This window comes from Podarcis liolepis, assembly GCF_965112155.1.
Source record: "Podarcis liolepis genome assembly, chromosome: 1".
NCBI classification, from domain to species: Eukaryota; Metazoa; Chordata; class Lepidosauria; order Squamata; family Lacertidae; genus Podarcis; species Podarcis liolepis.
The window spans coordinates 31262452-31289596 of NC_139554.1; the positions used below are offsets into that span (position 1 = coordinate 31262452).

The 27145-nt window shown below is 43.7% G+C and overlaps 1 protein-coding gene across 1 annotated transcript; it reads left to right on the forward strand.

The window, feature by feature from the left end:
* Positions 1–1522: 1522 nt before the first annotated feature.
* TMED10 (transmembrane p24 trafficking protein 10) lies at positions 1523–27122 on the forward strand. Its single transcript, XM_083503485.1, has 5 exons — positions 1523–4061; positions 10048–10168; positions 19560–19639; positions 23909–24035; positions 24920–27122. The coding sequence occupies exons 1-5, from the start codon at positions 3810–3812 to the stop codon at positions 25039–25041; spliced, it is 702 nt and encodes a 233-aa protein (XP_083359611.1). The 5' UTR covers positions 1523–3809; the 3' UTR covers positions 25042–27122.
* Positions 27123–27145: the final 23 nt, after the last annotated feature.

Here is a 27145-nt window from a genome sequence, read left to right on the forward strand (position 1 = left end):
TGTGGCTTGTTTTTGGTTTTTGTTTTGTAATGAAGTCATAAATCGCCTGTATTCTGATCCTTCCTTCTTAGGGAGACAATTTTATTATTTATTCTCAGTTCCTGAGAGTGAAATAATTTAGTCTCCCATATTGACTACTACTGCAGCTAGCCCATCTGAACTGTGGTGTTCCTTTTCAGAAGCCTTGAATGAGGAGACTGACAGATGGGAGCATGATAGCTGGAACACGTTATCTCTCTTCATGTGCCGTATTAAGATTGTCCCAAGTTCTGAAAGCACAAATTATTATAAAAATGAAACCATGACCTTTGTTAGCTCAAGAGCAGCAAAAGCATGAATGACTACTTATTCAGTCATTTGTAGCATCTTCAGTAGAGACAGGCTGCAAAATGTGTAACATGAAACCTAATCAGAAGAATTGTTCGATCCTCAGTTGTGTTGAGTTCTACACTTCTCTTTTTGACCTAATATGTATCTTTCAGACCAGATTCTGCCATGTTCATTTCCCTATCAAAACCAATTTAACCTTGCACCAGGTGCAGGAAATGGAGTGATGGTAGTTTGCTTCAATACAGAAATTATTTTCATGTTTGCTTTTAGTTGATTTTGGCCAACATCCTACAAAGCCATGTCCATATGCAGCTGGTGGTGTCTTTGAAGTTAACACGGCTGAATAAGCAAGCTTATTTTAAGCTGAATAGCAACTTGCCAGTTTGGCCATGAACAGAAACTTCAAAGATGATTTCTGGCTGCACATATACATATCTCCTGTCATATGCACATGCACTTTGTACGATTGGACAACTATGACTTTTTTTAAACTCCTTGTGCCAAGCCTAGAACAACAAATAAACTCACTAAGAGAGATATACCGTACAGTGGTGCCTCGCAAGACGAAAAGAATCCGTTCTGTGATTCTCTTCGTCTAGCGTTTTTTTCGTCTTGCGAAGCATGCCCATTGACGGATTAGCGGCTTTTAGCGGCTTATCTGCTTATCGGATCAGCTGACAAGCGGCTTAGCAGCTTAGAAAAAGGGGGGAAGGAAAAAAAAAACCGCAGGAACTCGCAAGACATTTTTGTCTTGCGAAGCAAGCCCATAGGAGACTCGTTTTGCGAAGCACCTCCAAAACGGAAAACTCTTTCATCTAGCGAGTTTTCCGTCTTGCGAGGCATTCGTATTGCGGAGCACCACTGTACATTAACTGAAAGCATGCTTCCATACATGGACCTTTAAACCAGTGCAAAGTGCAGTTCACACGCAGTCTTGGTGTCTGGTTATACACATGGTGGGGCACATAAATTTGGGCTTGCACAATATTCATATACCATGAAAAAGTGTGCCTGGGTTTTATAAGCAGGGCCTGCACTTGTATTTAGGCACACAGATCCCAGTTCTCTGTTTACATTAAGGGTTCTATGCATGGTCAAAGGCCATGCACAAGCCTGAAACTGGTTCTTCTATTACATATATATAATCCGCACACTTAGGTTGTGCATTAATCGTCCCAGGGTCAATGCAGAATTTCACACTTTATTGATAAAAGCTATACAGAGACATACGTTTGCCAACACTATTTTAATAGTTTTCTTCTTCTGAACGTTGGCTTAACTTAGCTTTAAAAAAAGACATACGTGCAAGGAGTGGGTACTGCTTATGCAAAATCAGAGGCTACTAGATGCAAAAGAAGTATACTGATATGCTATGTCACATTAAAAACATAAGATGGGGATAAGAATCAGTAGTGTGTGGCACCGACTTTATGGAACAAGATCTTCACAGAAAGACTGCTAAGGAAGATGCTAATCAAGCATATTGACTTCAGTCTTGGTGTTATGGAGTCCTCTTCTCACACAGCCTTCTGCCTGCTATGGCAGGCAGGACTGCAGCTCCTCTTCAAAGCTAGGTTTGTGTATGCTAGTGGTCTGCAACACTAGGCAGGTGTTGTTAAACGGGCTGCTTTTTCTAGATCACAAACTGGCAATCCCTTGACTTCAACTGATGCCATTTCCTTTCCAATGGTGGCACAAACTATAGTGTGTGCCTATGCAGCTTCCAGGCTACTTAGTATTTTAGTTAATGTTCCATTTAACAAAAGTACTAAAAGACTCTCGAACTCAGGACGCAAGGGAGAAACGTGCCAAGACGAAGGCATGCTTGGCAAATTCACACTGTGTTCAACTCCCGCCCAGACACCAATGTCCCCACTGTGGAAGGACGTGTGGATCCAGAATTGGCCTCCACAGTCACTTACGGACTCATTGTTAAAACCGTGTTTATGGAAGACAATCTTACTCGGCTACAAGTGATCGCCAAAGAAGAAGAAAGAAGAAGCAATAACAACACTCGGCCCCTGTTTGATTTGCCAGCAGCTGGTATGCAGAGACAAACTAGGCATGCTGATCCTAAACCCATCCAGTAAAAAGTAATCCTGTTGCTTTAAGTAAGACTTCATTTCAGGTAAGTGAGTAAGGAGACCATCTTACAGCACCAACACAGGCAGATTCAGCTACCCACCCACCTACCTGCTTTGATCTAGCTGCATATACCCCAAATACAGAGGCAACATTCATAGATAGCATCATAAGAGTTGGGAAGGGGTCCCGTGTGTCATCTAGTCCAACCCTGGAAGGAATTTCAGCTAAATCACCCATGGCAGATGGCCATCCAACCTCAGCTTAATCCTGTAGCAAGAAAAGGCCACATATAAGGTACGCTTATATGCAGATGACACAATCTTGATGGCAGAAAGTGAGGAGGAATTAAAGAACCTTTTAATGAGGGTGAAAGAGGAGAGCGCAAAATATGGTCTGAAGCTCAACATCAAAAATACGAAGATCATGGCCACTGGGCCCATCACCTCCTGGCAAATAGAAGGGGAAGAAATGGAGGCAGTGATTTTACTTTCTTGGGCTCCATGATCACTGCAGATGGCGACAGCAGTCACGAAATTAAAAGACCCCTGCTTCTTGGGAGAAAGGCGATGACAAACCTAGACAGCATCTTAAAAAGCAGAGACATCACCTTGCCAACACAGGTCTGTATAGTTAAAGCCATGGTTTTCCCAGTAGTGATGTATGGAAGTGAGAGCTGGACCATAAAGAAGGCTGATCGCCAAAGAATTTATGCTTTTGAATTATGGTGTTGGAGGAGACTCTTGAGAGTCCCATGGACTGCAAGAAGATCAAACCTCTCCATTCTGAAGGAAATCAGCCCTGAGTGCTCACTGGAAGGACAGATCCTGAAGCTGAGGCTCCAATACTTTGGCCACCTGATGAGAAGAGAAGACTCCCTGGAAAAGACCCTAATGTTGGGAAAGATGGAGGGCACAAGGAGAAGGGGACGACAGAGGACGAGATGGCTGGATAGTGTTCTCGAAGCTACCAGCATGAGTTTGACCAAACTGCGGGAGGCAGTGGAAGACAGGAGTGCCTGGCGTGGTCTGGTCCAGGGGGTCACGAAGAGTCGGACACGACTAAACAACAACAACAAGGTACACTGCGTATACTCAAAGGCAGCTCCGTTCCTCAGAGTGACTCTTCACGCCCCAGCCCTGAAATGACGCTGAAAACGGTGCTCCTGGGGTTCAATTTAAGCCCCAGTATCTCGGAGCCAATAGCTCCCCCTGCTTCTCCAGGCCGGCCCGCTAAGGCTTCTCCCTACTGCCTCGCTGGGCGCGCAGCGGCCTCCTCCTCCTCTTCCCTCCCGTCACGTAAGCGGCAGTGCGTCACGTGCCTGGAGCCGGCATCGGCGCGAGGGGGGGGCCGGAGGCAGAAAGCCCGGCCTTGTGTCGCTCGGACGTGCTCGCGCCATGCTGCTGCCGTTGCCGCTGCCGCTTCCCGGCGGCCGTTCCTCCCCGCCGAGGCCGTCCTCGCTCCCGCCCCTCCTCGCCCTCCTCCTGCTCGCCCTTCTGCCGGGCCCCGCGCGGCCCATCTCCTTCCAGCTGCCGGGCAAGGCCCGCAAATGCCTGCGCGAGGAGATCCACCGGGACATGCTCGTCACCGGCGAGTACGAGGTCGTCGCTCCGCCGGGCTCGTCGAGCGGCCCGTCCGCCAACCTCAAGGTGCAGAGGGGAAGCGGGGGCTTCGCGCGGGAGGGACACCGGGAGGCTGACCCAGAATAGGCAGGCAGCGCCCCCACCCCCCGCCCGTGTTATTCACAGCGCGCCGTGAGAGGGCGGGGAGCCGCGGGCGGAGGCGTTGCGTAGGCCTTGGGGCGCTACCGGCGGCTCTGCTGCCTTCCAGGCCCTTCCCTTGTAAGGACACGTCAGCTTTGCGCGGCTCTCCTGATAAGGCCGAAAGGCGGAAGGCGGAACTAGGCCTCAGCTCCAGGCCCTCCTCTGCTCTCTTGAGGAAACACTCTTCCGTGCCTCGTACCCACGACAGCTCTTTTAACTTCCCATGTCTTCCCCACCCCCGCCCTCGCAGAGTTTTGCCCTCCTTAGTACAAGTTACAGGTAGGTAGCCGTGTTGGTCTGCCATAGTCGAAATGAAATAAAATTTCTTCCAGTCTCTAAGGTGCTAGTTCCTCCTTAGTACAGTAGTCCTTTGCTTTTGAGCATACAGCCCATAGTCAGAGGGGGCTGTTGCATCCTCAGAATAAGAAGTGGACTGAAGAACTCCATCCCAAGTTTCAAGAGGAGGAAAGCATTCCCACCCGCCACCATGAAACAGAAAACAAAGAGAGTGGTTGTTAGGCTGCCAGGTGATGGAAAGATGAATTCCAGTGATGAAATGGTGCAACAGTTTGTAGTTTTCATGACAGCAGTGATGCTACCAAGACAGGTGTATCCCCATGCTGTGAAAAGTCAGGGCTCTGTGACACGCTGTTCAATATTCCCCAGGCGCCAGGTCCGTTTTGCTATTGGGGTGAGTCCAATGTGGTGGAGATTTCTTGCCAGGTTGGCAACTGGCATCTCCATCAAGCCTGCTGATTCAGGCGCAGCAAAAGACACGTCTTGTGCTTCTGCGCTGCTGCGTGAATCATGGACCCCTTCCTGGGCATCTTAGTCCTCCATTGTCACATCAAGGAAAGTAAGTGCAGGGCTGAGTACAGATATATCTGACTGTCCCACAGCTTTTCCACAGGCCACACAAATGGAACTCACTGACCACAATTAAAAAAACCTCTGCCTTAGTACATAGTTAATACCATTTCCACTGTGTATGTTTCTCCTCACATACTGGGACAAGTAAATTGTGGTAAGAGTAAGCTATAGTCAAGCAGTGTAGTTGAGATCATAGAATTGTACCATTCAAAGGGACCTTGAGGGTTATCTAGTCCTACCTGCTAGCAAATAGACGTTCTGTTGTGGTGGCCACAACTTAGGCTTAAGGTGCCATTTAGCGCCTAGCTTCTATATCTGAGTTTCTAACACTGCTGTGACATTCTGATATTAGATTTTGCAGCTGCTTTTGAATATAAGACCAGAACAATTTGTTACAAAGCATATGGAACAGCCCCATTTTGAGCAATCATCCTGGTACCAAAAGAGTTAAACTTGGCCCATGTTCAGTTATTGGTACGTTGTGTGTTCCCATAGGGTTAGATAGTAGCCAATAATGTAGGGCCCTTGAAAAATGGCTGTTGGTTTTCAGCAGCAACCCCAGGTTATTTCTTGTGTTGATCTGTCCTAATTGACCAAGAAAAGGATTTTGCTTTGGTCTTGGATACCACGCAGTATGACCAGTCTGGGGAAGAATAATTGCAACTACTAGAGTGACGTGTCAGTTTTGGGATACACGGTCTGTTACATGCAACAGAGACTGCATTCCTAACCACCCTTCCTCTGGAATAAATCACACTGAAGTTGTGGGACTTATTTATGTCTGAGTCAGCATGCATAAAACAAGCAGAAAGGCCTGTGGCCCAGGTTTCTGTATATTAGTGGTGGGTAGATTTCATGCTGGCAGGATCTCCTTTGCTTTATTACTAGAATACTAACAGCCACCAACCAAAGCCAGGTGCAAAATAGTGGCTAAAGAGGCAATGTGCTTTTGAAATAAATGAAGAGGGTGTAACCCTGGAATTTGTTTTCGTTCCACAGCTTTCCTGTCACACAAAAAACCATTATTGGTTTCTAATATTCCCTTCATCATAGTAGTCTAATTTAGAGGAAATTAGGGACAGGTTGGTGTAATGGTTAGACTATGACCTGGGAGACCAGGGTTCGAATCCCCATTCAGACATGAAGCTCAGTGGATAACCTTGAGCCAATCACCATCTCTTAGCCTAACCTACCTCACAGGGTTGTTGTGAGGATGAAATGGGGAGGAGAACCATGTATACCACCTTGAGCTTGGAAGATAAAGGTGGTATATAAATGTAATAAATACGTGTCGGAAGGCACCCTGAATGTGATCTCACCCAGCCCCTGTTCAGTGCAGGTTCTGTTACAGAAGGTGTAACTACAGCATCCCTGACAGATAGCTCTCCACCCTCTGTTTAACTATCCCAGTGAAAGAGAGCCCATCTGAGGTAGTCTGTTCCCTTTTATAACAACAGATAACATAAGACGAGTCTGTTGGGTCAGACCAGTGGCCCAGCTAGTCCAGCATCCTTATCTCACAGTGACTGACCAGATGCCTGTGAGAAACCTGCAAGCTAGACTCGAACACAACAGCACTCTACTCACCCATGATTCCCAGCAACAGATATTCAGAGGCATAATGCCTCTGACAGTAGAGGTAAAACATGGCCAACCATGGCTTGTAGTTGTTGTTAGCCTTGTTTTCCATGAATTTGTCTAATACAGTACTCTTTTAAAGCTCTTAGTGTGTGGAAGTTAGCTGAAATTTGCTTCCATGGAATTTTCACCTATTCCTTTTAATCCTGCCCTGTGAAGCAACAGAGAAGAAAAGTATTCTTCATCTTTTCATGACAGCCCTTCAATATATTTAAAGACCATCATCACATTCCTCCTCCCTCCCTTTCCATCTTCTCTAGGCTAAACACCCCCTAGTTTTTCAACCATTCATCATAAGACTTGGTTTCCGGGTTCCTCACCATCCTCTTTTGGACAAATGCTTCCTGCTGTGGAAGTTCTTAAGATGTCAGAAGGATTCTGGGAATTAAAATGTATTTTTAAAAATTAGTTGTATCTCTTGTAAAAAGGCACTTGCTTCATAGGTGGGTGGATTCTGCCCCCCTGCCCCAGTTCTGATGTTAGTTTTATACAAGTACTTTTTACACCATTTTGTCTGGTGTCCATTTGCCCCCGTTCCTCTCTCTGTGTGTATGCTTTCCTTCGTGAGACTTAGAAACAAAAAATTGTAAACATATAAAAATTAAACAGCCTGCTTATGAAAGTACCGTATTTTTCGTCCTATAGGGTGCACCGGCCCATAAGACGCACCTCGCTTTTTGGGGGGGGATATGAATTTAAAAAAATTATTCCCCCCCCCCCGCAGCTGCAGCCCCAAGCCTTGCGCACACCTGCCCGAAGCATGGGGCGCCCTCCAGAGGGCTCCCTGTGCTTCGGGCTGCAGGCTGCCGCCCCAAGCCTCGCATGCCCGGCGGGAGGTGCCGCTGGGCACGCAAGGCTTGCGGACACCCGCCTGAAGCACGGGGAGCCCTCTGGAGGGCGCCCTGGGCTGCAGGCTGCTGCCCGCAAGCCTTGTGAGCCCGCGGGAACTCCCGCTGGGCTTGCAAGGCTTACGGATAGCTTCCTGAAGCCTGGAGAGCTAGAGGCATCTGTGCGCACCGACCCCTCTCACTCTCCAGGCTTCAGCGAAAGCCTGCATTCGCCCCATAGGACGCACACACATTTCCCCTTCATTTTTTGGAGGGGAAAAAGTGCGTCCTATGGGGCGAAAAATACGGTACATTTTTCAGAAGTGCAGCACTACACATGTACTTGCGGGTTGGGTGGGTGGGAGTTGGATGCTACTACACAATGGCTGCTTTCACCCATAAATGCTACAGAGCATGAATTGTCCTGTAAATTAGCAAATCAGCCATGACTTGTTTCTCCAAAGCTTGGTTTGTTTTCCAACTATTCTTGCCTTGAGGCTCTGTAGCTTGGAATGGGGTTGGCAAACAATTAATGGTGAAGCAAAGCTGTTGGGTTTAGACATAATATAGACCAAAATATAGTTAGAATCATAGAATTGTAGAGTTGGGACCCCAAGGGCCATCGAGTGCAATGCCCTGCAATGCAAAAATTTTGCCCACAGTCTGCCCTGGGTAGGCTCGAACCACAATCCATCTGGTTAACAGCCACACACACACACCCATTGTGCCAAAGGAGTTGAAACACGCCATGTTTCACATAGTTTATGGCTAGCAAACAAACCACCATGAATACACTGGACTGGGTTCAGACATCCAAACAAACCACAATTTGACTAAACAAACCATCACTTAGCATTAATTACCTAAAACTTCTGTTAATGATGCCTGTGTTTCACCCCCACCCAAATACTCATTATCCAGGAGTAGTCTAGCATGCTGGTCAATGAAGTCTTAACTTAGTTTGAGATTGTACATTAAGCATTCCTTCCCCCAGAAGGCCACACTGATGTAATAGGGTGTTATATGCCAGGGTCCTGACTTTGGCAATTGATGTAATAACTACAGAACAAATATCCTCTGCTCCAGGCATGTAAAGATCTTCTCTGAGGCCTGGGGTGGGAGTCTTGTTAGAATAAAGTTATAAATTCAAGCAAAAAAGCAGTTGGTCTCTGGTGGGGACCCCCAGCTTGCTTACCCCTTCAAGGCCTGGGGCAAGTGTACCTGGCTGCCCCCACGTCTACATGGGCCTGCTCTGCTCATCCAGAATAAAAAGTTTTAAAGTCTGGGTTTTTTTGACCAGCTGCTCACATTAGCACCTTAACTTGTCAGGCTAGACAAGTTATTAATGATCACACATTAGTTTATTTTCCAGAGATAAAATTCTGCTTGAAGACCTTAGTCTCAGATCAGCTGTTGACTGGGATTTATCATTTGCAGTTAACAGTGATTCTTTGTCATGCCATTTTCACGTGTTTTAATGGCTCATCACTGTGGTGCTTGCTCTCTGATCATGACATCCCATAATTAACAGTTAGGCTTTCCGTTCTGGAAGAATGTACCCAATGTGCTAGCTGGTTACGTAGTGGAGGTTCTTTAATGGCTCTCATCCTACTTGATCTCAGTCTCGTGTGGGTGCTTATTGTTCAGGCTGGCAGTATGGGGAGAAAAGCTGTGTTTGTGAAGGATGATGATGTTACTGTGCATAATGCCAGAGTATTGTGGTGGAACATTCCCCCCTCCCTGAATGGCTGCTCCCCCACAATTGTGTAGGCTGACTTTTAAGCAGTTTGCCCATACTAGGTATACTTAGGGCAACGTGCCTGGCAGCATGTAGGCAACTATCTTGTTGTGCCAGATGAAGAGAAAAGTAGAGCTGGCATAATATATTTTTGGACGTGGCCCATCTAATGGTGGAAAGGAACTAGTTTGTGTGTGCATGCATCAGTCACTTCTTTATGGAAGAACCATGTTTAAGGAGAAGCTATTACTGCAGTAAACAAGGCCTCACATGGCTTTTAACATGCTCTCATGGGGCCTTTAAAGCTTGCTTTATTTTATGTTTGCTTCTTTGGCAGTGGGGGAGCATACAAATGCGCTGTCTCCTAGAGCTATTAGTTACGCAATTATAAATTATGCAATTATTGTCTGGTCACTGTAAACCCAAAACTTGTCCTACTCAGAGCTGCTGATAATGTATGTTTTGTAAAGTGAATGAGTTCATCCCTCCCCCCCCCCCCATTCCCACATCTTCTTCTGGCTTTTGTTTTTAGTGGATGGTTTTATGGGAAAGTCTTCAACTTAACATGCCAGAGGCTAATAATGGAGACAGTATAAATGAATTTGAAATTAAAATTTTAGCAAAAATCTCTTCACCTACGGTGGGGACAACCTGTGGTGGGGACAAGGAAAGCACAGAAGTCAATTGCCCAAGTGTTCTAGGAAGATCTTTGTCTTCTCTTCCTCCCCCTCCCATAAAATTTAACATAGAACTTGGATGTTAACTACTTTGCCTCTCTTATTTTTCATATTTCCTACAGATTACTGACTCAGCTGGGCATATTCTCTATGTCAAGGAGGATGCAACTAAGGGCAAATTTGCTTTCACCACGGAGGATTACGACATGTTTGAAGCCTGCTTTGAGAGCAAGCTCCCTGTGGGTAAGTGTGCTAGTCCCTGTTTGGTGCTCCTGGTATGCCTCTTCTCTACTTTCTCAGCCATCTCTTGTACGAGCCATTTAAAAGGGTAATGTTGAGCAAGGGCCAGGGGTATCTGCTTTGCCAAGTGTTTTGAGGTCTTCTGGACTGAGAGAGAACATTTAATCCCAAGGGAGTCAGTTCCTAAAATTACTAATGAATGCCAGTTGTTGCATTCCTTCCCAGAAGTGTTTGCATTTGAGCAGTGCTGAAATCACAATTGCCCACCCAAAGGAAATTTTATAATCCAGAATGAGACACAAGGAAAACAGGATCATAGAAGAGGACTGGTTGGCTATGACAGAAGTCTTATGAGTCTCTTCATGAAAGAAGTGCTTTGCTGTCTTCCACAGCAGATAGAGATGTGCAGTTACTGGAATTTTAATTAGGAGAGGGCCCAAATTCTCCACACTGTAGCCTATACACACCTGACATTGAGAGGGCACGGGCACAACCAACTGTTCCCAGCCAGTAAACAGAGAGGGGAAAGGAAGAAACACAGACACTGCAGTTGATTCTCCTTTCTGCTTCAGGTAGAAATTAACACCATTGTTCCCTATTCATATGAGACATCCATGAGGGATTCCACCATCTGTACACTGAATTTTCTGTACAAGAGACAAGGGAGTACTAAATTTGGTCTTTATCATTCCCTCACTTAGCTAATACTCTTTCTGTGCTGTGTGGTTCCTCAAAGCCAGTGTTAAGTCTTATTGTTCCCTACTCTATTGGTCCATGCACCCCTGCTTGTTCACTTTCCACTTCTTGGAGATGGAACTCAAAGTCTCTTCATTAATCAGTTCCTAGCATCTCTAAACCAGCCAGAAACCCTTTTCTTGTAGAGACGTGGCACTTAGTTATAATGACCGAGGGCCCGTTGCATTGGTATATTCTATCACAAGAGGAAGAAGGGGAAGTGTGCAGGACGTTGATTATGTACCCAGATCTTGAGGGCAATTGCTTAACAAGTCTTAGAGCTGACATTTCCTTTGGGAGTGACGCATTTGCCCCTCTTCCTCATGAAGATTTGGGTTGAAGTTTAGGGCAAATAGTCCACAACACCTCCAGGCATATTTAATGCTGCTTCTCAACACAAATGGACAGTGGTCATCTTGTTGAGATTCAAGGGAGCTTCCTGCTTCCACTGTCACTGTTGGAACTTCTAGGTCATATATATGTCTTCTGTGCTATGAGCCCATGATGTACTTAGGTGGGACAGTCTCAATGTTCTGAATCTCAGAGATTTATTTATTTGTTAATTTTATGCCCTTCCGTTCCACAAGTTAGCAGTAATACAAGTGCAACAAAATATTAAAAATACAGTCAAACAGCATTAAAAGTTTTTAAAAAACACTTAAAAACAAGCAGGTGAATCAAAAGACTTGTTAAAACCAGCTAACAACATACTTACCAGTGAGCATATGTGTTATGGCCTTTCTAAATGTAAAAATACCTCTGGTCTACCAACGGAGGTCTATACTAGAAAAACTATGTTGGAGTGAAATTCACTACTGTTTTTAGGGGAAGAGTATATTCCTTGGCCAAAGTTGTATGCTTTCTGAGAACAGAATAATATAGGTGTGGGATTTTATTAGAATACTTTTTAAATACGTTAATCTGATTACATGGGTGACGTAAATGTAACAGCATCATAAATGGGAGATAGACCTAAGTAGGCGCTTTAGTGCTATTCAGTAGCATCAGCAAAATCGTGTGTAAGGCTCCTAAAGTGGAGCCTCATGACTAAACTCTAGGCTTTAAATTTAATATATTTTTAAATGATTCAAGAGTAAAGACAATCAGAGATGGTAGGTTGCATTAAAAATAAAAGATTAGCAAAATACCCTGTATTGACAAGGAAGGATCTCAGGACACTATTCTGAGCAGTGTCCATCAAAGGCAGATGGGGACAAAGCAGCTATGTGTTCTGTTGAGGGGCTCTGAGAATACAAAAATTTAGTCAGGTTTGTCAGATTCTCCCTGTATGCATGAATGGTGTTGTTTAGCCTACCAAGGAAGGTTTTAAGAGGTGTAAATTTGAGGAGATATTTCTCCCCCCCCCCTCCCAGACACACTGTGTGGAAACATGCAAAACTTTAGTTATGTGATTGCTAGCTTTGGGGGTTATGCCTTAATAGTTTATTGTGCAGAAAAAGGGGAAGAGGTTGTTACAGACTGTTTTTGCCTTTTGAAGGATGTTGAATTGTCTGTCTCCCAAGATAACTAACGGCAGCATCCTGTTGGTAGTTCCTATTACCAGCACAATGCACTGTAGTAGAGTGCCCCTAAACAAATAATCTCTATACTTATTTGTATTATTAGATTATTGGCATTAAGAAGTTTAGACATGTTTTCTGCAGAGTAGCTGAGGACCCTGTGGCAGTCAATGGCTGTAGGGTTTTAGCTGCCTTGAGAAGGCAGAGCTGCAACATTTGGGCGGTTGGGCCAGGTGAGGCCTGAGCAACTGTGATTTCTCAAGCACTTGGCCACAAAAATGAGGAAGAGGAAGCGAAAGGCACAGCTTTTTGCGCAGGGACCCCAGTAGAGGGAAGAGCTGCCTTGCAAGACTCAGGGAGATCCCCATTGTGAGCGCTAAATTGTTATCCCAGAGCTCTTCCCTTGCGTCACACATTCTGCTTTGGGGGCAGCACACAGTTGTACTTGTGTAATTCTATGCTTGTAACAATAAAATAATAAAAAAAATATTATTTATATTCCACATATCTGACTGGGTTGCCCCAGCTACTCTGCTTCTTGTATTGTATGTGGAAGCTTGGAATATATTGCATGTGTTACTCACTTGCCTTATTGCTACAGTGGTGTCTCGCAAGGCAAAAAGAATCCATTCTGTGATTCTCTTCGTCTAGCGGTTTTTTCGTCTTGCGAAGCAAGCCCATTGACGGATTAGCGGATTAGCACTATTAGCGGCTTTTAGCGGCTTATCTGCTGATCGGATCAGCTGATAAGCGGCTTAGCGGCTTAGAAAAGGGGGGGGGGGAAACCCTGCAGGAACTCACAAGGCATTGTCGTCTTGCGAAGCAAGCCCATAGGAAATTCGTTTTGCGAAGCACCTCCAAAACGGAAAACCCTTTCGTCTAGCGGGTTTTCCGTCTTGCGAGGCATTCATCTTGCGGGGCACCACTGTATTTTGTATCCTCCACACCAGAATGACTTTTAATGATCTACTATGTAAAAATTAATTCTCCATAAGTATTACTATTGTTTTTTTACAACAAGCACATGTTGAAAGTCTAACCTGGAACATTCCTTTCATTCTCTTGTTCACCCTTTATTTATTTATTTATTTATCTATTTATTTTGCTGTTAAAAGTGGAAGACTTTGTTAAAAAGGTCCTTCCCACAGGACCCATAACCAGAAATTGTTTTCTAACCAACAAACCTTAAGTGACTTTTTTGAATGAGAGTCAGACATACTTCATAACATTGTGCAACCAAAACAGTCTTAATTTTATTATGAGCTTAGATTTAGTCCAATTCTCTAAGCAGATACTGTACTGAGACTAGATGTTGCTGGATTCTTGGTTCTGATCTGAGGAACAACTTTGCAACTAAAAGTGCATGATCTGTAGGTTGCCTTGTTGCCGTGTAAATAGTTATCCCATATTGATTTTTATATGGTTCATCAGTTCCAGACTGTTAAGCATTTGGCTAGAATGTTGTACAAACAATTTTTCATATAAAACCTGCATTAGCAGTGATTCCTGCATTTCAGGAGATTGGACTAGATTATCCTTGGGAGGTCCCTTCCAACTCTACAGTTGTGTGATTCTATGGTTCTAAGGGAGATTGTAGAATCTACAGTTGTGTGGTTTATGTTTTTAAGGGAGATGGTTTTAAGTTTTAAGGGAGACTAGAATGTGTAATAGTGGCATGGAAAACACTTTATCTTCTAAAGTCGAAGTGACCATTTGGTTTTTTATTACACGTTCCAGCCTGTCAAGTATATTTTACTTGCTTATTCTCACTTTTATCATGAACATTTTCCCCCCTAAGCAAAGAATATATATCATCACTTGGATTTTTTTTAGTCCGTGTGGTATTGATTTCTGTATTTTCTCTACCTTTGAAGTCATTTGGGGTGCTTTGTCATTTCTCTTATTTAAAACATTTGTATGATGCATATCCAACATGAGTTCTAAGCACTTTTAATTTATTATCCTGACAATTCTTACTTTTATGTTACAAGTTAGGCATATAGTCCATATGCTGTTCTTCCTGTCTTCCTGTCATCTCAGTGTAAGGACCCAAAGCTTTACCAGGGTTTCTGCAAGTTATGGACATTCCTCATAATCCTGTGCATTTTTATTCACAAGTCCATGCTGAGTTCACTCATGTCACTGAAATTAGTATTTTTCAAATTCACTGTGTAAACTAGTTTCCATGGCTATAGCAGAAATTCAAAGCCTGCATAAAAACTGGAAACAATGATTCTTGTGCCATGTGTAGCAGGGGACTGCCTTGCTCATTTACCATTATGAAAACTACATATATTTATGGCATCTTGGAAGTTGTCAGGAGCAGCACCATGGAAAGTACTTGTGTTTCTATCCAGTGAAGAAGAGCATTTCTCTTCCCTACCCCCACATTGCGTTTCATATACTGTGCTGTGCTGCCACCTACCTGTGAATTAGGACACTGAAATAAGTCTATCTTCGTTGGCAGAATCATAGAAGAAGGGTGGGTATATAAAAATATAAGAAATGCCCGCTGGATTAGGCCAGTAGTCCATCTAGCCCAGCCTCCTGCTCTCACTCTGGCCAACCAGGTGCCTGTGGCAAACCTGCAAGCAGGATTTAAGCTCCAAAGTACTCTCTCCTCCTGTGGGAACCAGCAGTTGCCCACTGGCTGCATGAAGTTGGCAGATAGGATCCAGAAACTGCTGGTGACCATTCTTTAAAGGTACTGCAACAATGCCAACACCTGGTCCCTTCCCTGTTTCATGGAGGAGGTGGGACCACAGCCTAATGTATCTGATCCCAGTAGTAGAACAGTGTTAGAAACTCAGGTGTATAAGCTATCCCCAAATGGCAGCTTAAACCTAGGTTACAGCTGCCACAGCAGAATGCCTAGGCACCATTTTCCCCCCAGTGGGATTTTGTCTTACTCTTATTATTTCATTTCTATACCGCTTCATATTTTAAAGGGGGGAAATCTCAAAGCAAAGCAGTTTACAACACATCAAAACATCAAATAAAACAATCCTGAATAAAACAAATTCAAGCTTCAAGGAAAATATTTCAGATCCTTCTCTAAGTGACATTTTGCTTTCCCCATATTTATTTACCTGCTTAGTTTTATATAGTTGTCCCATAGCAGAAGTTAGGGTTACCATATTTCAAAAAGTGAAAATCTCGACGGAAAATTTGTTGAGCAAAATTGCAAAGAAATTGGATGTTTTTGAGCTATTTCTGAGGGAAATCTGCAAAAGGACACTGCCGATTTCCCCAGACATTTCGCCAATTTCTGCCCAGACACTGCTCTCGGCTGCAGTGTTCTGGGAAATTCAAGGCATATGGCAAACCCTACAGAAGTACTCTAGGAGGCCAGTGTGGTCTAGTGGTTAGAGTGTTGGACTAGGACCTGGGAGATCAGGGTTCAAATCTCTACCCAGTCATTAAGCTCCCCAGGTGACCTTGAGCCAGTCACAGCCTCTTAGCCCACCTCACAGGGTTGTTGTAGGGATTAACTGAGGAGAGAAATGAACCATGAACTCCTTGGAGAAAGAGGTTGGGATATAAATGCAATAAACTAGTTTTTCTGCTTACCCGCTTATGAAAGCTGGAAGGGAAAGCCAGATGGAGATGTCAGTTGCCAACCTGGCATCCAGAGATCTCCACGTGGTCACAATCGGACCTGCACCAGTTGCAAAATGGGTCTGGTGTTTGGCTAATTTCTAATGTAGTAGAGGTGCATGTACTAGCTAGGGGTCTTTGGTGGATAGGGAGTTTGGTTAGCTAGCTTTTTTTTAAGTTTGGGGAAGGCAGGCTGTGTGCATATGTTGCAAAACAGGGGATAGTTCCTTAATTTTTTTTAAATGGAGGAGGAGGAGAACAACCTCATACTATTTTCTCCAGTGTTTTCGTTGCCTGTCATGCTGAATGCAAACACCAGAATGACAAACTGATTGGCTGGATCATGGGCTCTTTATTATGTCCTGAGCTTGTTTTAAGATATCTGTTACCTTAAGTAATGCTGTGTCTGACATAACATGACCCAGTTGATACTGTGCCATACTTCTTCCATTTGGCATAACTACAGTTTCGTAACCCCACTTAAAATCCTTTAATCCCATGCCCTTAAAAGTAATGGGTCAAAAAACAGCTGATCTGGGATTGGCAGATTAACAAAGAAAGAGAATTACTTCAAAGTAGAAATAGTAAGAAGCAATTATTCCCTTCGTCCAAAATAGCCAAATTTAAAAAGTGTATTCAAAACATTTCTCTTTTCTGACCAAGCTGACAAATGCAGCTTTCTTACGCATGCATATTCAGGAAGCAAGTCCCAATATTATCAGTGGGTCTTACTCCCAGGTAAGTGTTTATAGGAATGTGAGTAAGACCCATAAACTGGGGTGACTTATTTTGAAGTAAACATGCAGAGGGGTTGTTCACAGCATAGCTCTGAGCTTAAGGCAGATGGTCATATTCTTTCTTCCCTCCTTCAATCTGGTCTACCTTGCTAGGTCCAGAACCTATTATCAGTGATGAGAACATAATTATCTAGGAACAGAGAGCCTGAGGGAAAAAATGCATGCAGTTCTACCTCCCTTTTTTTCTTAAGAGATAAATAGTTGTACTTTGGGTCACTGCAGTTTAAGAAGGATATCAGCAAACTGGAATGTATCCAGAGGAGGATGGCAAAGATGAAGAGGGGCCTGGAGATAAAGTCCTCTTTGGGAAGGTTGAAGGACTAGGGTATGTTTAGCCTTGAGAAGAGATAAGTAAGAAGGATTGTGCCATTCAGATACTTGAGGAGGGCTATCACATTGTTCAGTGTTTCTCAAACTTTCTTCTCTGGGCCACACTTTCTGAATATAAATTTGCTCACACCACACTGAATTTTTTTTATTGATAAGAAATACATCGGGAAACAAAAAGAAACAACTCCTGGCAGTGCTTGATTTATAACACAGGACACAACTATTTTGTAATTGCCATCCTCTCCTGCCTCACCAGTGTAGCGCACTACACCCTTTGAGTACCACTGACATAGATGATGGAGCAAATCTATTTGGTGGTGTCCTAGAGATCAGACTCCAAAACAAGTAGCTAAAATATAAAGTATTCTGTCTAAACATTAGGAAGAACTTCTAAACAGTATAAACTGCTACCATTATCATCGTAATATAGTAGACTTGTAAGTTGCTTAATACACAGAGGTTTCCAAACAAATTGAAACATACCGTATTTTTCGCTCTATAACACGCACCTGACCATAACATGCACATCGTTTTTAGAGGAGGAAAAAACATTCTGAATGAAACAGTGGATGTATCATTTTTGTGCTTCATGCTGTGGCCACAGACATGTGATCTGATGGTGAATTTGGGGTGACCCAATGCTAAAATCCTGAGAATTCCTGTGGATCCATGCTTTGTAACCACATTTTTGCACCACTGCAGCCCCAGGCAACAGTGGGTGCGTGATTTTTCTGGTGCAGGCTGTAGCCATGGACATGCTATGTGATCTGATGGTGAATTTGGGGTGACCCAATGCAAAGATCCTGAGGCTCCATATGGATCTATGCTTTGTAACCACATTTTAAGTGGGGAGCGAAGGAAAAACAAAGAAGGGACATGAGAGGGGTGTGCAGAGAAGCAGCTGGCTAAGAATGCAGGAGGGGGATTTAACGGGAGGGAGGAAAGAAAGGCAAAAGTTTCTCCCCGCCCAAGCCAGCCATCTCTCTCTCTCTCTCTCTCTCTCTCTCTCTCTCTCCCTCCCCCCCCCTCTCTCCCTCTCCCCCAGCAGCACCGGAGCACAGAGAGGAACTCTGCTTTCCCCTCTGCTTGCCTGGAGGGGAGGGGCTTTCCCTGCTCTTTGTTCCGTTTCAGCAAACACAGCAACGAAACAGAGGAGGGTGGGCAGTAAGACCCTGAGGCAGAATGCAGGAAAGCAGCCACTTCCTCTTTTCAGGTTTCCCTTCTCCGTGAAGCGCAATTTGATTTTTGCCTGATTTTTCGGCTCCAGGGACCACACATTCGCTCAATAACACGCACAGACATTTCCCCTTCCTTTTTAGGAGAAAAAAATCTGCGTGTTATAGAGGGGAAAATACGGTACTTAAAAACAAAAACAAAAATACATTGTAATGTTAACGCATTCAGAAAGAAACATGCATTTCATGAAAAATATATACAACAACACACCCACCCACCCACCCACCCACCCAGTAACAGCTGCCAGAAGCTTTTGCAGCACACAAACAACAGTCACAGCATCATCTTCATAATCTATCAAATGTCTGAGGAAAAAATGTATTTTATTACCTGGTACCAAAACTATGTCGGTAGAGGCACCAAGTGGACCTCACTGGGGAGAGCTTTCAGCAGTGGAACAAACTGCTTGAGAGGAAGGTGGGCTTTCCTTAGTTAGAAACTGTTGAGGTTATAGTAGTAGTGGATTTCCTGCATTGGCAGGGGTTGAACTGGATTATCAAGGGGTAAATTGCAGAGGGAAGACCCTCTAGACCAGACCTGGTTGCTTGGGAACTATTTATACTCACTAGATAACCAGGTTTGTGGCAGTTTTAAAGTTTGGGGTTGGGGAGGAATAATTTGAATAAGGAGAAGGGAGGTAAGAAGGAGGGCAGGGGTCAATCAGGTATTATAGCAGTGCCACAAGGGTTGTTTCTGATTTTCCATTCCACAGTGGTTTTATATTTGGCTAGGTGAACTTTAACTTAAGAAAAATCTGGTCATTGTGTTACTATTTTTCATCTGTTCAGTCTAATACACCACTTCAGGTTTATACTCGCTTTTCTCTTTGGCTGGAATTAGCACTTGGTTCTTACCAGCTTGTCTAGCTCTAAACTGATCCCATGTTTCCTTATTGCTAGAGAGTGGAACGAAGACCAGGAAATCAGAGTGCCTGGTGTTTTGCACGCTCCACATGCTTCATTGCAGCTTGTTCTCATTACTTCTCAGAGTTCCTACCTTAGCCAATGCTATCTGTAGATTTTTCTGTGATTTTGGGCATAGTTGAGCTGCCTCTTTAGCTGTTCCGAGGCTTGTACAGGAGGAGAGCCGCAAATCCCTCCCTGCTGTGTATTGGGGGGCGGGTGGCTGGGAATTTCCTGGCAGCCTGAGCACTTCATACAATGAATCCTTTCATTGCAGTTCCAGGAACAGGGCGGATGCCAGACCAGTTCGTGACCTTGAACATGAAGCATGGAGTAGAAGCAAAGAACTACGAGGAGGTACATCTCTGCTTTTGCTGCCTGTGCCTCTTGATTCTCTTCCTGACACTCACGTGACAATTGTATGTGGCCTTGAGGCTCACAGTTCTATGCTGTTTTCCCAGTCTCCCTGATTCCTAGGGCTTCCCTGAGTAAAGCGCTCATCTAGAACAGTTTTTTTGAAGTTGCTAAACACATTTTAGTTAGGAATCTGCTGCTTGGCAAGGAATTTATCAACTATGAAGCTGAATTTATTCGGAAAACAGGATAGCTAGCATTTTTTCGCTCAGAGTGGCCAGCCAGATGTCTACAGCAGGCCTGCAAGCAGGACCCAAGTTGAACGGAACTCCCTCAGCTTGCAGTTTCAAGCAACTAGCATTCAGAAAAATACTGCCCCTAACACTGCTGACATTGCATGAAGCTACCTTGTGCTTTGTTTGACTACGGATCCATCTAGCCAAGTATTTATGGCTCTCTTAAAAGCTCAGAAAAGGTCTTTCTAGGGATGCCAGGGATTGAAACTTCAGTCTTGTGCATGCAAAGGGTAATGCATAATTCAGTAGTAGCGCATTTTCTTTGCACGCAGAGGGTCTTGAATCGGTATCTCCAGTTAAAAGGATCTCTGGCAGGAAGTACTAGCAAAGACTCCTGCCTGAGATCTTGGAGACCTGATACAGGACTATATGGATCAATACTATCCGACTGGATAAGACTGTTTCATTTGATGCAATCCAGACGAAAGTAACTCTCATATGTTCAGAGTACTAAGGTATGACCTTTCCCTTTTTATACTGCTTTTTGATGGCCATGGACCCTTTTCTTAAATTTCACTTCTTTTCCTGCACAGACTGGGATAGGAGCATGAGAGCAGTCTAAAATAAACATTTCATGGTTGCTTTATTCACAATTTTCCCCAATGTAGAAAGAGATTATCTTATTGCAGGGAGAAATTTTTTGTTTCATATATAGCTTTTACAGCTGATTGGGTGCATTCATGGATAGGTCTATCAATGGCTAATAACATATGGCCACTAAATAAAGTTTCCTATCTTCAGAGGCAGTATACTGGGATAGACAGTGGCAGGGAAGGGCCATTGCTCTCATGCCTTGTTGACATGCTTTGTTAAGAGAGTCAAAACAGAAACCTATATAGTTTTTGTTGTTGGAGACTAAAGGTGCTTCTGAATGCTATTTTCCCTTATATTGGTATACTTAAATGCGAATGAGGGGGCACTTGATAAAATAAATTATGAGTGCAGAGGTCTAGTACTGTGCTGATTTGGGGGTCCTTTTGGACTAGCAGGAGAATCGGTGCAATCCTTATGCATGGATTGCATATGTCAGGAGTGCAGATTCTTTTTACAGCCATGTAATCCTAAAAACATGTCCTTAATGAGAGAAGATGTTGGTTTAACAGACAATTGGAGTCCAGTAGGCACCTGCGACAAGGTATACGGGCGAGAGGGCAGAGGCTAGTAGCTGATAGCTGACCTCATGAATTGAGGTACTTTTCAGGATATTGACTTTTGTGCAAAAACTGTTCCCAGCTTTTCAGTATTTTTCTCTTGTTAAACACAGCATTATTATTATTTTCTTTCTTTCTTCATCCTTGCTTATGAAAAACCAAACCCAAACAAAAAAGTGACAGAACTTGTAAAGTTCTCCTGAAACTGTCAGATTCTGCTTGGTAGAGTTATGGCCATGTAGCTTCCTAAGCCTTGATTTTATCATTCAGAACTAAAACATGAGAGGATTATTTAATCCAGTAATTTAGCTACCGGTAAATTATGAAAAGCTGCTGTTTGCTGTCTCTCAAGGTTTGATTGCCCCCTTGTGGCCTTGCAATGAACAGCCACAATTGTAGTAAATCTACTGTCCTATTGTTTGTTTTGTTACAGGGGTGAGTGACCTCGATGTCATTTCTCTACCTGGCCCACTGCCCTCTCAGGCTCTGCCCCTCTCCTCACCTCCACCCACTCCTCCTGTGCCCTGCTGCTGTGATGAACTGTCACTGCCCAGCTGCACTGCAGCTACATTAAACCCCTTGCAGTTTGAACTTGCGGAAATGTTAAACCCATTACTGTATTCGGATATAGCTCCTCCAACTATGCTGCTCTTCCCAAATAGCTTTTCTGGCCGCATGAGACTTGTTTTCTGTGCTACAGATGAATATGCTTATTAATTTAATTTTTTTAAAGATTATTTAAACGTTAATTTAAAAGTGCCTAGAGGCCACCAAGCTGAACTAGAAAAAAGGATACAGTGCACCCGCTGCTATTGTTCATAAGTCAGAAAAATCAGGACAACATAGAACAAATTATTTTTTAAATAATTGACAAAGGAGGGAAGTACGGATACATTACCCTTCTCCATAAATGGTTATTATAGGCAATGGAGGGAAATGAAACAGGAAATCACTGCTTCCCTTGCTTGTGAATCATTCTAGTGCCTTTACTCTCATTGGCCAGACATCAGAGGGTGGGATCAGGTTTACTAAACCTTTGGTAGCATATTTCCTGAACAGGGATGTATGGTGCAACTTGGAGAAATATGTAAGCAAAAAAGTTAAAAGAGATGTCCTTCCCATGCTTATTCAAAAGTAAGTCCAGCTGTGTGCAGTGGAGGTTACTTGGGCAAATGTGTTTAAGGTAAGCCTCAGAGACTTACTTTGCTACATTTTGAAAAACAATAACATAAAATAAAAAATACAGAACAGTGGCCTTCAACATTCTCAAAGCCAGGCACCATCATTAATCCACATCTGTAACACAGAAGGCTCTCTATTTTTTTACCATGTATGTCCATTTTTCTTCTTTCACAGTGTTGTAGTGGCAAAGGAGGTTAGGTCAATGTGTTCCCTACTTCTGTTGTAGCAACAAAAAAGTGGATTCTTAAATTAGGGGTTATACCCAGGCCCATGTGGGAGGCACAGGGGCAGCCAGGTACACTTGCCCTGGGGGAGGCCTAAGAGGGCCAGGGGGCCCTGACGGGCCGCTGTCATGCCAAGACCGACCCGGGCCTAAGACAAGCTCTGCATGGGCCTGGTGATACCAGATTACTCTTAGGCTGCAGTCCTGTACCCATTTAGCTGGGAGTAAAGCACTGCAGTGGCTCCCTATATGCTCCTAGGCTCAATTCAAAGTGCTGGTGATGGTTTACAAAGCTTGGGGTCCAGATACCTGCAGGAGCTCCTCATTCAATGCAAGCCAATTCAGTTCTTAAGATTGGTAGGGTAGGGCTTTTTCACTGCCCCCCCACTAGGGTTTAGAGTAAAAGGATGTATAGATGGGCCTTCTCTGTAGTAGGTCCCCTACTCTGGAATAATGGCCCTTAGCGATGCAACTGTCCCACATTGTGAGGTTTCAAATGCTGATTGAAAACATCTTTATTTGCCCAGACTGTTGTAGTTTGATAAGTAAGAGGTGTACTCCTCATCAGCAATGCATGCATTTCTGTTCTTAATTAATCTACAAAATTTATTAAATGTTTCTTGTGCTGTTCATCTGGAGCCGCAAAATGAGAATCCTCTCACCAAACATTTTGTGCTCCTCTGAAATACCTCCTCTTGAAATTTGTCAAAAAGTGTAGTGTAAAATGCAAACCAAATTGACACTTGCACCACAGAGAATGCAAACGAAAGAACTGAAAACACTTGGGTAGACATCCATATATGCTATAGGGAGAGGCTACCGTCTTGTTATAAGGTTGCCTTTGCACATGTATCTCCCCTCCTGGGAAATGCAAATATGGGAGTCTAATTATAGATGGGGGGGTGTTCAGTATTTGTTTGTTTGTTTGTTTAATAACATTTATATACTGCTTGCTTGTTTTAAAACAAGAAACTATCAGGGTGGCTTTGTCACTGGTTTAGGCACTGGAAAAGTTCGTAACATCTCTGGGAAATTAAGGATATTGGAGATTCTGTTGGCTGAAAAACTATGGCTTTGTTGACCTCAAAAATCTGCTGTGAAGGCTTCCAGATTGCTATTTTAGGTTACCCAGGAGGGGAGATGCATGCCACGGCACTGAAAAGGAGGCAATTGAACAAGAGGACATCCTCCCTGGTTACAAACAGCAGATGAGGATGTCTAGTCAAGGCTCTCCCCCCGCCCTCCCTATTCTTTCATTTGCTTTCTCTGTGGTGCAAGTGGTTAGTTAGTTTGGTTTTGATTTTGTCGCTAGAGACTATGCCACAGACAGGACTGTTTGCATCAGGACTCTCTTTTCAAGTGATGGGAACACAATCTTATTCTGGCTGTGATTTTCAGTCTCTGTCTCTCTTTTTCACAGATTGCTAAAGTAGAGAAGCTGAAGCCACTGGAGCTGGAGCTGCGACGCCTGGAGGATCTTTCAGAGTCTATTGTCAATGACTTTGCCTACATGAAGAAGCGGGAAGAGGAGATGCGGGACACCAATGGTACGTACTCCAACTCAGGGAGTACTATTGTTTTATGTTTCTCTCACTAATGCATATGGTTGGGGATAATGTTGCCATGATGCTTATTTGATACCTGCTTTATAGTGTAGACAAGGCTGTCTGATGCATCATCTATCAACTTATAAACATACTGTTAAGATCACTGGAATGTTTCACCACCATAACTGTTATGCTGCTATGCCCATAAGTCCCCTTTCCACCAAATCTACTAGAGTCATGGCACTCCCTTCTCTTTACACTCACTTGGGATTTTGTTATTTCCTTGTTATCATCTGCAGCCAGGACTGTTCTTATCTGGCCCCACGAAAGTTCGAATTCTCTGTGCGAAATATAATGGGCAAAATTATATTTTGTACTTATTTGTATAAACAACTTCAGTGTGTATTTAACTCTGATTAGCTTTTGTAGAATTTTGACTTTCCCCCCTTCCAGTGGGAAGTGTGATACAGAAATAGAGGTATAGGCAAGAGGTTGGCAGCAGAAGTATAAAAATTCTATGGTGAAGGAATTCATGTGTGGCAGACAGGCTCCATCTCTGAACACCAAAGCCTTTCTCAAGAACCCCTGTATAATAATAGTAATAGAAATGGTAATAATTTCCGCCTTTCACAATTTTCAAATTTAAGTAGCCATGAGAGAGGATCTTGAGTTGCCCTTTTTTTAACTGAATAAAAGCTGAGCCTTTTTTGGATCCCTTGGCCCACAGTTCAAAGAGCTTATCTTTTTGGTACTTAGTTTTATATGAATGCTTCAGATGAAAAGATGATGGTTTGTGGGGTTGAAGGCATTGGAGGGCTGGCTTAGGGATTCTTGCCATTTGTTCTGAGTAACAAGCTTTTTGTTTTTTGTTTTTCCCGTTTCAGAATCTACCAACATTCGGGTACTATACTTCAGCATTTTTTCGATGTTCTGCCTCATTGGACTGGCTACCTGGCAGGTCTTCTATCTGCGTCGTTTCTTCAAGGCCAAGAAGCTGATTGAATAGGGGCAGTTTCCCCTCTTTTAAACCCCAGCAGAACAACAGAGACCCAACTATGGCTGTTTAGAGCCACCTCAGGGTTGACCTGCCAAACAGAGCTTTTTCTGCAATGGCTCCCCAGGGGGAGGGAGGGAAATGCTGGTATAGAACATGGTCAGGATGCTTCTGAACTATTATTGGATAGACATGGAAGACGGTGGGAGTTGTGATTTTGGGGACTCTTGGACAGGGATGAAATAAAACTGTCATGACAGCTGTGGTTGGCTCTTACGCTGTCTTTTTCTCTCCCTTACAAATGAGGTCAGGTGACCTCTTCCTGTATGTCACCAGATTGATCCTCTAAGCCACTTGAATACATGCAATTTGTTAAACTTTCAGCATTCTATCTCTTACCACAGAGTTTTGAGAGGGAGCCACTCGGAGTCAACCATCCCAGAAGCAGATCTTGTTGCAAATTGATCAGTAGCTACACTTTTGGAGTGGAGAAGGAACTGCCGGTGGCATTTGTCTGTCAGAATATTTGATATTTTTATGTGTAGAAGCAGGAAGGACAGTTGGAAAATAACAGAGCTGTGTTGTTTAAATTACAGAAGAAAGGCTTTATCTACAAATGCTCTTGTTTTCATCCTATCCCATTCTCTGAAGTCATTGCTTCCCTTGTTTTAAAATGAAGCAGTTCTTGAAAGCACCTTGGATACTGTGAAAAGCCATTTTTAATGGTAAGAGGCACCAGCTTGATGCATACTTGAATACACAGTTGGGTTAATCCTTAGAGGAGGGGGATAGGTCTCTTCTCCCTCACCCCCATGGGCGATATAAAACCCTGTCTTCTACCAAAGATAGAAGTTGGGGCAATCTTAGACCTGCATTTTAATGAACTTGGAAGTTATATCCAGATGCTTATAACCCACCATATAACCCTGGGGAGTCTGCCAGGGTTAATTACCCCCATATCAACCCTGAATTACTGGCACGGCTGGGGACCGTTCGTGTGGGAGGCAGCCATTTCCCACAGCAAGAAACCGGAAGTTATTTGGATGCAAAATGGCAGGCAGGTGAGTCAGTGGGAGCAACTGTAGATGAGCTGTAGTGTCATTTCAATTTTTAAGACATTTGTGCCTTTTCTGGGCTCTACAAGTTTCAGGGCTTATAGCAGCAACAAATACATCATCCCTGACTCAAAACATATCAAGTTTCAGATCAGTGTATCACAAAAAATGTCTTGGGTCCCAACTTAAATTCACAAATAAATCTTAATGTCCCCTCCTTTCCCTTGCAGGCACTTATGTCCCCTAAAAAGCCCCTTGGCAGGGTTGGGTCCCCCTCTTCGACAACACAGGATGATACACAAGGGGAACGGGAAGCAGGGAAATCACCCCAAATCCATTTTGAATCCTAAGGATGTTTGTGAAGGGGAAGTTTCCCATCCTTGTCTCCCCTCCCTCAGCCACCCTCCCACTCCCTATCCCACACTGAAAAACCAGGGGATACTGATAGTGGCCAGTGGAGAAGGCAGAGAGAAAATGTCCTTCTGCAAATTTCCTTAAGCATAAATGTTGAGAGCTAACTACACCAATCAGAAACGCTGGAACTTGTAAAATGTCTCTTCTCCCACTGCCCAAAATTACTGTTGTGAGTTTTGCCTTCATGTGTCCAGTGCTGCTTTTAAATTCAGAGCTTAAGACCTTTCCTGCTTATCTTTTTTTACTTTGGAAACAGTTAATAAATAGAAACTGTGCTGGAAGATTGTGTTACAGATGTAGTGAGTACTTTTGGGCTCCTCTTTTTAGACTCCCATAGCAAATTTTCTACAGTTCAAAGCAAAAGCATCTTTTTGGTACCCTGTTGGCCTTTCATTTTAATTTGCCACTACTTTGCCAATGAGAAATGACCTTTTTTGATAGGTTATGTGACGTCTTGAGAACCATTAAACTTTAACCTTAGTGGTGTAGCTTGACATGGCTTCACTTCTAACTTGTGGTGTAACTGAAGCTGAGTAGAACGGGCAGTGGAAACCTGTAACAAGCGGGTTGGGAATTTGTCAATTTTTCTCAATAAAAGTTTTTGCGGGGGGGACATGCTCTCCAGTCCGGTGTCTCTGTAAATCTTT